Source organism: Cololabis saira, chromosome 9 (assembly GCF_033807715.1).
Source record: "Cololabis saira isolate AMF1-May2022 chromosome 9, fColSai1.1, whole genome shotgun sequence".
NCBI classification, from domain to species: domain Eukaryota; kingdom Metazoa; phylum Chordata; class Actinopteri; order Beloniformes; family Belonidae; genus Cololabis; species Cololabis saira.
Genome location: NC_084595.1, coordinates 41,140,334 through 41,155,027, shown reverse-complemented (window position 1 = coordinate 41,155,027; position 14,694 = coordinate 41,140,334). Strand labels below are relative to the sequence as shown.

General features: G+C 40.4%; 1 protein-coding gene across 1 annotated transcript; it reads right to left on the bottom strand.

The window, feature by feature from the left end:
- Nucleotides 1-4,729: 4,729 nt before the first annotated feature.
- On the bottom strand, nucleotides 4,730-6,483 carry LOC133451300 (tripartite motif-containing protein 16-like). The gene is made up of 3 exons (XM_061730268.1): nucleotides 5,105-6,483; nucleotides 4,854-4,987; nucleotides 4,730-4,757 (listed from the first exon to the last, which is right to left on the bottom strand). Exons 1-3 carry the CDS (start codon nucleotides 6,473-6,475, stop codon nucleotides 4,730-4,732), a joined length of 1,533 nt encoding a protein of 510 aa, XP_061586252.1. The 5' UTR covers nucleotides 6,476-6,483.
- Nucleotides 6,484-14,694: the final 8,211 nt, after the last annotated feature.

Genomic DNA, 14,694 nt, shown 5'->3' with positions numbered 1-14,694 from the left:
TTCACCTGTCAGAGGCAGAGAGTGAGTGTGTGAGTTTAAGTTTCTTTTTCCTGGAGGTAGAACCATGTGACCGTGCAGTGAGTGGAGCCAATCAGCTCTCAGTCTCCACCCACAGACTGCAGCTCTGAGAGGGATGGAACGAGGAAGTCTGCGGAGAGGACGGACCTACGTCTGAGCTCAGGAAGAAGTGGGGGGTTAATGCAACAACAAAGCTCATCTACCATTTCACCACTCCCATAAATCATATCTGGTCATGTAAAAGTAGTCTGTTGCTTTACTTGGCACATAGCTGCAAACTTTCATGCAAGTGTTTCAGATTTTTCACACTGAGGCTTTTTTGGGTCAAATTTGAAGCTTTTCTATTTAAATGGATTTTAGCTCCATGCACTAAAAAGGAATAAAGTATTTTTGAAGCATTATGGATTTTTATTTCCAAGTGTTTTTAAAAAGCAGGACATGAAACTGTGGGATAATAGATGTTTTTCTTCAATAACAAGTGACGTAGAACCTGTATTTGTATTTATTTATTTAGCACAATTTAAAAAATAGTGCAAGGAGGGAACGAAGCCCAGAGGGCTTGTACAGAGTTCCACTCCCGTCATCTACTGTAAACAGAAAATTAAATGTACAAACATAGGAAAACTCTAATTATAAACATGAAAAGAAAACAAAGATACATAATAGAGAATACATTGAAAAATTAGGACATGAGACGTTTTTTCAGCAATTTTTTGACGGATATAAATGACAATGTGGACCTCAGAGACATATCTAAATTGTTCCAGAGTTTAGGACCTCTAAATGAAATATTAAACTGATGAGAAGATGTTCGACAGAAGGGTAAATGTAGATTGACACTGTGTCTAGTTGAGTATGAATGCAAGTCAGATGAAAAACTAAAGAAATTATGAAAGGTGTCTGGAAGATCTTGCTTATTGTTGATAAACTTGTGCACAAATAAACATGAGTGAAAAACATTGGAGTTTATGAACCTGAAAAGCAACATACCTCCAACTTTCTAAAACCTTTATTTAAGATTAATCATTAACTATTATTGTGGGATAAGCTACTTATGTATGTGTCTAAAGTTCAACATTTTGTCTAAACTGTCACTCCTGGGAGATTTTCTATCTGGATCAAAATTGAGCCATTTCCATTTAAATTTTAACAGTATGTAAGAGTTGAAAAGAATCAAATGTTCACGTGTCTAAATATAGCAAAGTCAACCAACAACATACTTTATTTTCTTTTTACAAAAAAGTCTACAATTTTATGACCAAGATAGAAATAAAAGTATCTTCAGTTGGATCATATTGATTTATTTTTCATCAGCAATGTAGACTGTGAAAACCATGGACAGAATTGTCTCCTTAAGAGAAAAGTGTCATGCTGGCTCCTCCCACACCTCCACGGTCAGCATGGCCAGCCCTCTGATCACCGTCCTGACACTACAACTCCCAGCATGCCTCACTTCCCCTCATGGACTGCACCTTTGCCCTCATCACCTTCATCCGTTCCCCCTTGTGTCGTTCCTGCTGCACAAACCCAGCTCATGCTGGAGTCCTGGTTGCTCCAACTTCCTGTGAGTTTCATCTACACCTGTGTCTCTGCGTCTCACCGCACAGTGTCATTGTTATTAAACCGTACTTTAGTCACGTCTGCACTTGTGTCCACCTGCTGCTTGGAAACCTGACAAAAACAACATTTTCATCACTAATATCAGAGAGAAAAATACTGTTTTTATTTGACACACTCAGGCATTGACAGAAGGAAAATGCAGGCACATTATGGATATTTATCATGGAGCACAATCAAGACATTAAAGAAAGAAATGATTTCTTTGTTCAAACAAACCAGATAGCACTGCCCCCGACATGATTCATGAAATGTACGTAAGCAGACAAGCTATTCTTTACTTTAATATATATATTTATTTTGAAACGAGGTTACTGCAGATCAAACACAAGTCTCTGACTGTTAAAGGTTGTTGGAGCAAACCATGTTTGACTTTTGAATCAACACGTATGTTTCGGGTTAAGCACGTCACTAATGGGTTAATAAATGCACAAGAAGCGATGTTGTCATTCTCTGCAGAATTACAATCTTCAATCTTTGTTAGCGTTGATATCTTCTTAGTTTCCACACACTGATTTGGAACATTAACAGAACATTCACGTAGACGGAAATGTCCAACATCTATGTCCGAGCCAGTCGATGTTCAGAAAAATAAAATGAAGGGTTGAGGTTGGAAACTGAACATGCGTTTTATGATGCGGTAAGTTTAATGACTTTACAGTTCATTGTGTAAAGATACAGTGGATGATACTGCGACCCCACAGGAGCTGTAGCACTCGTGAGATGGTGTAGAGGAACTTCCAGGAAGGAGGAGTCAGACCAGATGAAAGCTTTGCACAAAACTAACAAACTAAACACTGATTAGTGGGTGTAGTTCAGCATAATCCGGAGCATCTTGGTCGTCTGCCTGACTTCACATCATTCCTGGACTGACAGCCAAAGACCTGGATTTTTTCAGACCCAGGGTTCTGAAATCTGTGTGGCTCAACTATGCAAGTTTCTCCAAGGTCTCTTCAACCTTGTTTCCCAGAGACAGGAGAATCAGAATCAGAATCAGGTTTATTGACCAAGTCAGGTCAAACAAGACGGGGAATTTGACTCGGTTATTTTCACTCACTCAGTAAATAGATAAATGACAGCTCTTAGTAACATATATACAATTTTTTTTTAAAGTGAAAGGTGCAGCAGTATGAGGTAGACATGGTTATTGAAAGGTGCATTGTTACAGCATATGATTGTGGTTATTATTATTATTGCACAGTGATTGATTACTCTGAGACTCTATGAGTGTTGAGAGTTCATCAGAGAAGGTTCCAGTGTCCATCATGTACCAAAAAACATCTCATCCATCTGCCATCAGTGACGGTAAAGTCTTTTCCCTAAGAGTCCATATCATTAAAGTTCTAGAGAGACTATCTTTGTCTCCCCTTTGGAAGCAAACAACCATCTCTCAGGACCTATCCAACTTTGCTTACTGTGTGCTAACTGGGGTTAAAGATACCACTATAATGCTTCAGTAGGCCCACTCTCATCTGGATGACAGATAAAGCACTGAAAAATCATGTTCCTTCATTTCTTTACTGCATGTAACACATTCTCACTCGTAGTATTATGTGACAAACTCCAGGAAACACAGGTGGATGCCTCCACGATCACCTAGATTATCATGTATCTGATAGACAGACTACTTTTTGTGAGGTTTTAAGCAGCTCGTCATCGTCGCAGGAGGCTATACTTTCAGCATCAATATTCACTCTGTACAAACATCAAAACTTCCTGCACAACTCAGTCTTGCCGCTATCAGAAACCCTCAGATGACTCTGCTGTGGGGAGATGTGTCAGTGGAGAACAGGAGGCTGAGTGCAAAGGACTGGTGGAATACTTTATAGAATACTATTTCCTTCATGGCAGAAGAGCTGGAGATGGTGGAGGACGACAGAGACCCATGTGCTCACCTGGACAACAGACTGGAGTTACAATGTGATGCTGAGGCTCTTTAGAAAAGGGTATTTTGTAGATTTGACATCTTGAAGACGTTTGTATCCCTCGATATTTACAGCAAGATGTTGCATATATTCTATAGGTCTGTGGTGGAGAGTACAGTTTTACTTGCAGCAGCATCAGAGCCAGTAGGAGACACACAAAGGTCAGGTATGTCTGGGGAACTGCTTTAAAATAACCTTGTGTGACTGGTGTGTTTACTAAACCCTGTAAAATACCAATGTGGATTTTTAGATGCTGTACCTCCTTCCACCAGTAGGGGGCTCTGTTTGACCACCAGTGAGGACAGACGAGCGGTGTCAGGTTTCAGCCTCAGTGAAATAAATGTTATTAATCATCTCCAGTGACTTATTATTGAAATAACAAAACAATAATGATTATTTTCTCCCCTTAATAATATTATTACTATTATTATTAGTATTAGTATTAGTATTAGTATTAGTAGTAGTAGTACTAGTAGTAATAGTAGTATTATTGGTAAATGAGTCCAGAAAAATAGGTATATTTGTCTGCAATTAAGTGTTTTTAGTGGATAACAAACATAAATACAGTATATTAAGAAAACAGTTTTACGTGCATACTTTACTAGTTAATTGCATATTTGTGAGCACATATGACTAAAAATTATGAAACAACCACAAAACAAAAGGTTATACTTTTGAGAAAAATGTTATTTATTCATTATGTAAGGTGTCAATTTGTTTACACATTATTGTGCATCATCTTCTTGATAATTCTTGTTCCGTTATTTCATTTACATCTGATCTCAATCATCAGCAGCGTAAAATAAACTAATATATCACCATGATGATTTCAGTGTAACACAGTACTCTAGACTTCCACATCCATCCAGGTTTGAACAACAGCACAACAGATCATCTGTGTCGAGTATGTGTGTGTGTTTACATTTATATCTGTGAAGCACTTTGTGTTACACAAATTGTATGAAAAGATTGAGTTTTAAATGTTAAAGGAGGCTTTAAAGATGCAGTGATGGAGAAACAACATACACATATATTTAGAAATATTAAAAAGTCTTATGTAGCATTAGAGAAATTTAAAGAGAGTCTAACGGGAGCCAATGAAGAGCTGGATGTAAGTTAGGAACTCAAACCAGCAGATTAAAAATGTATGAACAAACGACATTGATCTCTCAATCATTGTTGACTTGATGCATCAGTCTGAGAGGAGTAAAGACGCAACACAACGATGAACTCAGAAAGAGATTGGACACTTATGTGGGTTTATAAAACCTTGCAGTGTCTCCCCATGTGAACCGGAGATGTATCCCAACATGAAGTGGTTTTGTGAAAGTGGTCTGGACTCTGTGGAGAAGCGTCATGGTCTCAGAGACGCTGTAGAACGACAGAATACCTGCTCTGTGATCCAGGTAGACTCCCACTCTGGAGGACTGAGAATCAGAGACGGGGGTTTGGAGGTTGTTATGCCGAAATTCGTTACTTTTATTTTTACAAACTAAAGCCCAAGATGTGTTATTTTGTCCAAATTCAGTGGCTGGTGTGTTGACATCCTTGTATGTGACTGCTACATAAGCTCCTTGTCCTCCCCACTCCACTTCCCAGTAACAACGTCCAGTCAGACTCTCCTCACTCAGGATCTGAAACCGTACAGAAGATCTCTCCGGGTGACTAGGATAACCCTGTGAACGTGTCAATGTTGCTTTCCTGTTTCCCTCTGATAACGCCAGCTCGTTGTGTGCTGTGTTTCTATCCAGCGTGATTTCACGTGAATATCTTAAGAAGTCAGCTCTGGTTCTTGGCTCTGGTGGATGTGACAGTAAAACATCTGCCTCAGTCACTCTCAGTGAGATGTCAGTCCATTTCTTTCCCAGAATGTCCTGTAGTTCCTCTCTGGTCTCTGACACAGCAGCTTGTACATCCTCAAAGTACTTCAGAGGGCGTCTATTGATGCCGGATGAGTGTGTGGACTCACTGAGTGGCAGCAGTGAAGTGTAGCCGTGTAGAAACTGGTTATGATCTTGTGTGCGTGAAAGCTGCTCCATGTCGGTGTCTTTCTTCTTCAGGTCAGTGATCTCCTGCTGCAGCTTCTCTTGAACTTCTTTCACCCGACTCACTTCAGTTTCCTGTTGGGATCTGACCTTCTGCTTCACATCAGAGCTTCTCTTCTGGATGAGAAGCACCAGCTCCCTGAAGATCTTCTCACTGTCCTCCACTGTTTTATCAGCAGAACGATTGATGTTCCCCACCTCTCGCTGCAGCAGCTTCACCTCCTCCTCCAGGTCCTGTACCTTCGTCTGGATCTTTTGTCGAGTCATCCCCATCTCCCTCTGTTTCTCTGCCCTTTCTGTTTTAGCTGAGACTACGTCATGGCCTTTATGCTCATCCACGGTGCAGACGTAACAGACGCTCTGCTGATCGGTGCGGCAGAACATCTTCATCACCTCGTCGTGGAGAGAGCACAAGTTCTCCTGTAAAGTCTTGGCGGGCTCCACAAGCTGGTGTTTCTTTAACTGTGCCGCACTGTAATGTTGTTGCAGGTGTTTCTCACAGTAAGAGACCAGACACACCAAACAGGACTTTATGGCTTTCAGTTTCCTTCCAGTGCAAACATCACAGGCAACATCTTCAGGTCCTGCATAGGAGCAGTCAGCAGGAGCCGCTTGGAGTCCTGTCGTCCTCAGCTGCTCCACCAAAACTGCTAACATGACACTTTTCACCAGGAGAGGCTTCGGTGTGAAGGTCTGCCTACAGTCAGGGCAACTGTGGGTCTTCTTGTGCTCCTTTTCATCCCAGAAGTTTCCAATACACTTCATGCAGTAACTGTGTCCACAGGGAATAGTCACCGGATCCTTCAGTAGATCCAGACAGATTGAACAAGTCAAAGTTTCTTGGTCCGGCTGAGCTCCTTTCTGCGCCATTTCTCTTGTCAGTGGCAGAGAGTGAGTGTGTGAGTTTAACTTTCTTTTTCCTGGAGGTAGAACCATGTGACCGTGCAGTGAGTGGAGCCAATCAGCTCTCAGTCTCCACCCACAGACTGCAGCTCTGAGAGGGATGGAACGAGGAAGTCTGCGGAGAGGACGGAGATACGTCTGAGCTCAGGAAGAAGTGGGGGGTTATTGCAACAACAAAGCTCATCTACCATTTCACCACTCCCATAAATCATGTCTGGTCATGTAAAAGTAGTCTGTTGCTTTACTTGGCACGTAGCTGCAAACTTTCATGCAATTGAAATTCATGATTCAGATTTTTCACACTGAGGCTGTTTTGGGTCAAATTTGAGACATTTTTATTTAAATGGAATTTAGATCCATGCACTAAAAAGGAATAAAGTCTTTTTGAAGCATTATGGATTTTTATTGTCAAGTGTTTTTTAAAAGCAGGACATGAAACTGTGGGATTATAGATGTTTTTCTTCAATAACAATTGATGTAGAATCTGAAAACAACATACTTTCCAACTTTGAAAAACCTTTATTTAGGATTAATTATTAACTATTATTGTGAGATAAGCTACTTACAGTGGGGAGAACAAGTATTTGATACACTGCCGATTTTGCAGGTTTTCCCACTTGCAAAGCATGTAGAAGTCTGTAATTTTTATCATAGGTACTCTTCAACTGTGAGTGATGGAATCTAAAAAAAAATCCAGAAAATCACATTGTATGATTTTTAAGTAATTAATTTGCATTTTATTGCATGACATAAGTATTTGATCACCTGTCAACCAGTAAGACTTCCGGCTCTCACAGACCTGTTAGTTCTTCTTTAAGAAGCCCTCCTGTTCTCCACTCAGTACCTGTATTAACTGCACCTGTTTGAACTCGTTACCTGTATAAAAGACACCTGTCCACACACTCAATCAAACTCCAACCTCTCCACAATGGCCAAGACCAGAGAGCTGTGTAAGGACATCAGGGATAAAATTGTAGACCTGCACAAGGTTGGGATGGGCTACAGGACAATAGGCAAGCAGCTTGGTGAGAAGGCAACAACTGTTGGCACAATTATTAGAAAATGGAAGAAGTTCAAGATGACGGTCAATCTCCCTCGGTCTGGGGCTCCATGCAAAATCCCACCTGGTGGGGCATCAATGATCATGAGAAAGGTGAGGGATCAGCCCAGAACTACACGGCAGGACCTGGTCAATGACCTGAAAAGAGCTGGGACCACAGTCTCAAAGAAAACCATTAGTAACACACTACGCCGTTATGGATTAAAATCCTGCAGCGCACGCAAGGTCCCCCTGCTCAAGCCAGTGCATGTCAAGGCCCGTCTGAAGTTTGCCAATGACCATCTGGATGATCCAGAGGAGGAATGCGAGAAGGTCATGTGGTCTGATGAGACTAAAATAGAGCTTTTTGGTCTAAACTCCATTCGCCGTGTTTGGAGGAAGAAGAAGGATGAGTACAACCCCAAGAACACCATCCCAACCGTGAAGCATGGAGGTGGAAACATCATTCTTTGGGGATGCTTTTCTGCAAAGGGGACAGGACGACTGCACCGTATTGAGGGGAGGATGGATGGGGCCATGTATCTCGAGATCTTGGCCAACAACCTCCTTCCCTCAGTAAGAGCATTGAAGATGGGTCGTGGCTGGGTCTTCCAGCATGACAACGACCCGAAACACACAGCCAGGGCAACTAAGGAGTGGCTCCGTAAGAAGCATTTCAAGGTCCTGGAGTGGCCTAGCCAGTCTCCAGACCTGAACCCAATAGAAAATCTTTGGAGGGAGCTGAAAGTCCGTATTGCCCAGCGACAGCCCCGAAACCTGAAGGATCTGGGGCCTCATCTATAAAGCTTGCTTGCGCAGAAAAAGCGCCTGAAAGTTGCGGAAGCCACCATCTACGCAAAGCCTCGGATCTAAAAAGAAAAAACTAACCGAAAAATCTGCATATCTTTACGGCAACCCTCACCCTCCCGTAAGAATTTACTTAAGACACGGGGAACTGGCGACGCAGGCTGTGAGGTGGTGAAATGAAGCCAGATTCATGTCATACTCTTAATAATGTCATCACATATCACAACATATATCAGACTTTATAATAAAATAGTGCTGATAACGGAGCAGGCGGCGGGGGGGGGGGCTGCCGCTCCGAGCCCACTACTCCACGCCGAAGAGGAAAAAAGAAAGTGTTCTGATTAAAATAAGGAAAGTTGGACTATATAACAATTGCGTTCATAAGGATAAAGTTTTTAAAAAAATAAAAATTAAAGAAATAGTCTCTTCTCCCCGTGTGTGTCTGCCTGTCATGCACGGGTACGTGCGCTCATGTTGTTTACTTTTAAGCCGGAATTATGGTTCTGCGTCACACCAACGCAGAACCTACGCCGTAGGGTCCGGCGTAGGTGCGCGCTGCCGCGTGTCCTACGCCGTAGGCTCTGCGTTGGTGTAACGCGGAACCATAAATCAGCCTAGAGCAGCTCTGAGGGGAGACGGGAGGGAGGAGAGGGAGCGGGGGCTGCCGGGCCGCAGTCCCGAGTGTCTTGATGATTTGCTGAGCCTACCGTTAGTTTTTAAACTGTAAAAAGTGGGGGGGTCAAATACATCATTTTGAAAAGTGGGGGGGACATGTCCCCCCTGCCCCCAGTGGAAATTGCGTCGTGGCACTAACGGGCAGCAACGACGTGCTGCCACTCACTCGCTTTATTTTATACTATTTATATACTTTTTCTACTTTTACTGTGACCACCAAATAATGTGGTTTTCCTGTCCTCACTCCACATCATCCACAACATCTAGATCTCAGATCTCAGCGAAATTCAGTGGCACGGTGGCTCGACACGTTCATTCATTCTGACGCATTCATCCCTAACAGGCTGCAGGAAGCCACTGCGCATGCTCAGTAGGCTCATCCATATGGATTTATGGGCGTGTTGAGGGCGGGATATGGGGCGGATTCAGCTGCGCAGCTTTCCAGGTGGACTGTGATTCATAAAGGGAACATTGCGTGGAAGTCTGCGTGCACGCGGTTTTATAGATCCGGATTTTTTTTTGCGCCCGCCATTTTCGACTTTTGGGCGTATGTGCACTTTTAGTATGAATCCTACGCACTCCATTTTAAATGAGGCCCCTGGAGAAGATCTGTATGGAGGAGTGGGCCAAAATCCCTGCTGCAGTGTGTGCAAACCTGGTCAAGAACTACAGGAAACGTCTGATCTCTGTAATTGCAAACAAAGGTTTCTGTACCAAATATTAAGTTCAGTTTTTCTGATGTATCAAATACTTATTTCAATGCAATAAAATGCAAATGAATTACTTAAAAATCATATAATGTGATTTTCTGGATTTTTTTTTTTAGATTCCATCACTCACAGTTGAAGAGTACCTATGATAAAAATTACAGACTTCTACATGCTTTTCAAGTGGGAAAACCTGCAAAATCGGCAGTGTATCAAATACTTGTTCTCCCCACTGTATGTATACGTATAAAGTTCAAAATTTTGTCTAAACTGTCCCTCCTGAGAGATTTTTTGTCTGGTTCAAAATTGAGCCATTTCCATTTAAATTCTAACAAGAGTTGAAGAGAATCAGATGTTCACGTGTCTAAATATGGCAAAGTCAATCAACAACATGTTTTTCTTTTTTTTTTTAAAGTGCACAATTTTATGACCTAGATAGAAATAAAAGTATCTTCAATTGGATCATGGTGATTTATTTTTTATCAGTGATGTAGACTGTGAAAACCATGGACAGAATTGTCTCCTTAAGAGAAAAGTGTCATGCTGGCTCCTCCCACACCTCCACGGTCAGCATGGCCAGCCCTCTGATCACCGTCCTGACACTACAACTCCCAGCATGCCTCACTTCCCCTCATGGACTGCACCTTTGCCCTCATCACCTTCATCCGTTCCCCCTTGTGTCGTTCCTGCTGCACAAACCCAGCTCATGCTGGAGTCCTGGTTGCTCCAACTTCCTGTGAGTTTCATCTACACCTGTGTCTCTGCGTCTCACCGCACAGTGTCATTGTTATTAAACCGTACTTTAGTCACGTCTGCACTTGTGTCCACCTGCTGCTTGGAAACCTGACAAAAACAACATTTTCATCACTAATATCAGAGAGAAAAATACTGTTTTTATTTGACACACTCAGGCATTGACAGAAGGAAAATGCAGGCACATTATGGATATTTATCATGGAGCACAATCAAGATATTGAATGAATGAATGAATGAATGAATGAATGAATGAATGAAAGCTTTATTCCGAACATGGGAAAACATAAAATAACACACAAGTCAAAATAGTCAAAACAACAACAAAAAAAATATAGATAAATAAACAAAACAATGTTGCCATGTCCGAAAAGGAGTAGAAAGAAGCATATGCTTATTTAATCCTACCCCTTCTCCCTTCTCAGAAATTACTATCCTCAGTTGATTTCAGTATCATATTACATATTTACATTACATATGTACACATTTACAACCAGAAAATAAATAATGTGAGTAAACAAGTGACTAAATGATGTGTGCAACACCTGGTGATCGTCAAAGCCCTTCATCCTCCCTGTACCCTGTGAAAACCATCTTTTTGTACCGCTGTTTAAACTGGCTCATGCTTGGACATTGCTTGAGCTCCGCACCCAAACTGTTCCACAACTTCACTCCACATAACGAAATGGTAAATTTTTTGAGTGTTGTGCGGACCCAAAGATGTTTTAAATTGTTTCCCCCCCTCAAATTGTAATCCCCATCTCTGTTAAAAAACAATTTTTGGATATTTCCAGGAAGCATGTTGTTTTTAGCTTTGTACATAGTTTGTGCTGTTTGAAAGTGAACCAGATCAGTAAATTTTAATGTTTTGGATTTTAAGAAGAGTGAATTTGTGTGATCCTTGTAACCGGCATTATGAATGATCCTTATGGCTCGTTTTTTTGCAGCATTCACAATGATTGTAGTGTACATTTATAAGTATTGCCCCAAACCTCCGCACAGTAATTTAAATATGGTAAAACCAGTGAACAATAGAGAATGTGGAGTGATTTGTGGTCCAGAATATGTTTTGCCTTATTGATTACTGAGATGCTTCTTGATAGTTTGTTTTGTACATGTTTTGAGTGAGATTTCCAGTTTATTTTATTATCTATTATTACACAAGAAACTTATTTTCATGAACTCTTTCAATATCCACACCTTCAATTTGCACCTGCACTTGAGTATCCCTTTTACAATTCCCAAATAACATGATTTTAGTTTTACTTAAGTTTAATGATAATTTGTTTCTGTCAAACCACCTCTTTAATTTGCACATTTCTGCAGTGATCATATCCAGTAGCCCCTTTAAATCCCCCCCAGAACAAAAAATATTTGTGTCATTGGCAAACAATACTAATTTTACAGTAATATTTTTGATACCTTGCAAATATCGTTGATGTAAAGGATGAACAGTTTGGGACCCAGTACTGACCCCTGGGGGACACCACAAGCAATGTCCAAGCATGACGATGTAAACTCTCCCAACTTCACAAATTGTTTCCTGTATCGTAAATAACTTCTCACCCAGTGCAATACTACGCCCCTGATCCCATACCGTTCCAGTTTATTGATTAATATGTTATGATTGATTGTGTCAAAAGCTTTTTTAAGGTCTATGAATACTCCAACTGCATACTGTTTGTGGTCTATTGCGTTTGTAATTTCCTCTATTGATTCAATTATTGCCAGTGATGTTGAGCTGTTTGATCTGAATCCGTACTGACTGTCAGAAAGTAATTTATGTTTATCTATGAATTTGTCTAGTCTGTTATTGAATAGTTTTTCTAAAATGTTTGAGAATTGTGGAAGTAAAGAAACAGGCCTGTAATTTGTGTAGTGGTGTCTATCCCCAGTTTTATACAGCGGTACAACTTTAGCTATTTTCATTTTGTTTGGAAATTTACCGGTTTGGAATGACAAGTTACAGATGTATGTTAGTGGTTCTGAAATCCCATCAATGACCTTTTTTACAGTTTTCATATCAATTTCATTACAATCGGTGGATGTTTTATATTTACATTTATTTACAATATCTATTATTTCTTTTTCTTCCACTGCTGTAAGGAACATTGAGCTGGGATTCCTATCTATAAGATTGTCATTCCAATCATCAGATGACAATGGATCAGGGATTTTTTCTTTAAATTTACATTAAAGAAAGAAATTATTTCTTTGTTCAAACAAACCAGATAGCACTGCCCCCGACATGATTCATGAAATGTACGTAAGCAGACAAGCTTTTCTTTACTTTAATATATATATATATATTTATTTTGGAACGAAGTTACTGTAGATCCAACACAAGTCTCTGACTGGTTGTTGGAGCAAACCATGTTTGACTTTTGAATCAACACGTATGTTTCGGGTTAAGCACGTCATTAATGGGTTAATAAATGCACAAGAAGCGATGTTGTCATTCTCTGAGGAATTACAATCTTCAATCTTTGTTAGCGTTGATATCTTCTTAGTTTCCACACACTGATTTGGAACATTAACAGAACATTCACGTAGACGGAAATGTCCAACATCTATGTCCGAGCCAGTCGATGTTAAGAAAAATAAAATGAAGGGTTGAGGTTGGAAACTGAACATGCGTTTTATGATGCGGTAAGTTTAATGACTTTGCAGTTCATTGTGTAAAGATACAGTGGATGATACTGCGACCCAACAGGAGCTGTAGCACTCGTGAGATGGTGTAGAGGAACTTCCAGGAAGGAGGAGTCAGACCAGATGAAAGCTTTGCACAAAACTAACAAACTAAACACTGATTAGTGGGTGTAGTTCAGCATAATCCGGAGCATCTTGGTCGTCTGCCTGACTTCACATCATTCCCGGACTGACAGCCAAACACCTGGATTTTTTCAAACCCAGGGTTCTGAAATCTGCGTGGCTCAACTATGCAAGTTTCTTCAAGGCCTGTTCAACCTTGTTTCCCAGAGACAGGAGAATCTGAATCAGGTTTATTGGCCAAGTCAGATCAAACAAGACGGGGAATTTGACTTTGTTATTTTCACTCACTGTACAGTAAATAGATAAATGACAGCTCTTAGTAACATATATACAATTTTTTTTTAAAGTGAAAGGTGCAGCAGTATGAGGTAGACATGGTTATTGAAAGGTGCATTGTTACAGCATATGATTGTGGTTATTATTATTATTGCACAGTGATTGATTACTCTGAGACTCTATGAGTGTTGAGAGTTCATCAGAGAAGGTTCCAGTGTCCATCATGTACCAAAAAACATCTCATCCATCTGCCATCAGTGACGGTAAAGTCTTTTCCCTAAGAGTCCATATCATTAAAGTTCTAGAGAGACTATCTTTGGCTCCCCTTTGGAAGCAAACAACCATCTCTCAGGACCTATCCAACTTTGCTTACTGTGTGCTAACTGGGGTTAAAGATACCACTATAATGCTTCAGTAGGCCCACTCTCATCTGGATGACAGATAAAGCACTGAAAAATCATGTTCCTTCATTTCTTTACTGCATGTAACACATTCTCACTCGTAGTACTATGTGACAAACTCCAGGAAACACAGGTGGATGCCTCCACGATCACCTAGGTTATCATATAGGGCGGGGCGATATATCGAGATTTTAATATATATCGATATATTTTCAAACGCGATATGGTACGAGACAATATCGTTTATATAGATTAAATTTTTTTTTTTTTTATGATTTTGATATCGCTTAATTTGTGACAAATTGACTTGAAGTTGTTATTTGCACAACTGTCAACCTCAGTGGAAAAGTCTGCCTGTTACTGTCTACATTTTATTAATTACACAGTGTATTTTAATTTAATTGTTATGCAGGAAAGGGATATTTGTTTTATTTTATTCAAGAAGCATTTTTATTCTATATATGCAGGCAGTTTATTTATTTTATATATAATAAAGGAACCTGTGTGACATTCGGCACGAGGCTTTGTATTAAAACTGACTGTTTTTTTAAGGGTTTGCCTCAGAAAAAAAATGAAGCTAACAGAGATGCTATGCTATAATGCTTTGGGGGAAACCCCAATTATGGCACAGAAAAAATATCGATATATATCGAGTATCGCCATTCAGCTAGAAAATATCGAGATATGACTTTTGGTCCATATCGCCCAGCCCTGTTATCATATATCTGATAAAGAGACTACTTTTTGTGAGGTTTT

Coding starts and splice junctions, on each gene's coding strand:
- LOC133451300 (XM_061730268.1), bottom strand. CDS start 6,475: ATGGCGCAGAAAGGAGCTCAGCCGGACCAAGAAACTTTGACTTGTTCA. Junction 4,988..5,104: donor TAGCAGTCACATACAAGGAT/GTCAACACACCA, acceptor TCTGATTCTCAG/TCCTCCAGAGTGGGAGTCTA. Junction 4,758..4,853: donor CATGTTGGGATACATCTCCG/GTTCACATGGGG, acceptor TACTCCTCTCAG/ACTGATGCATCAAGTCAACA.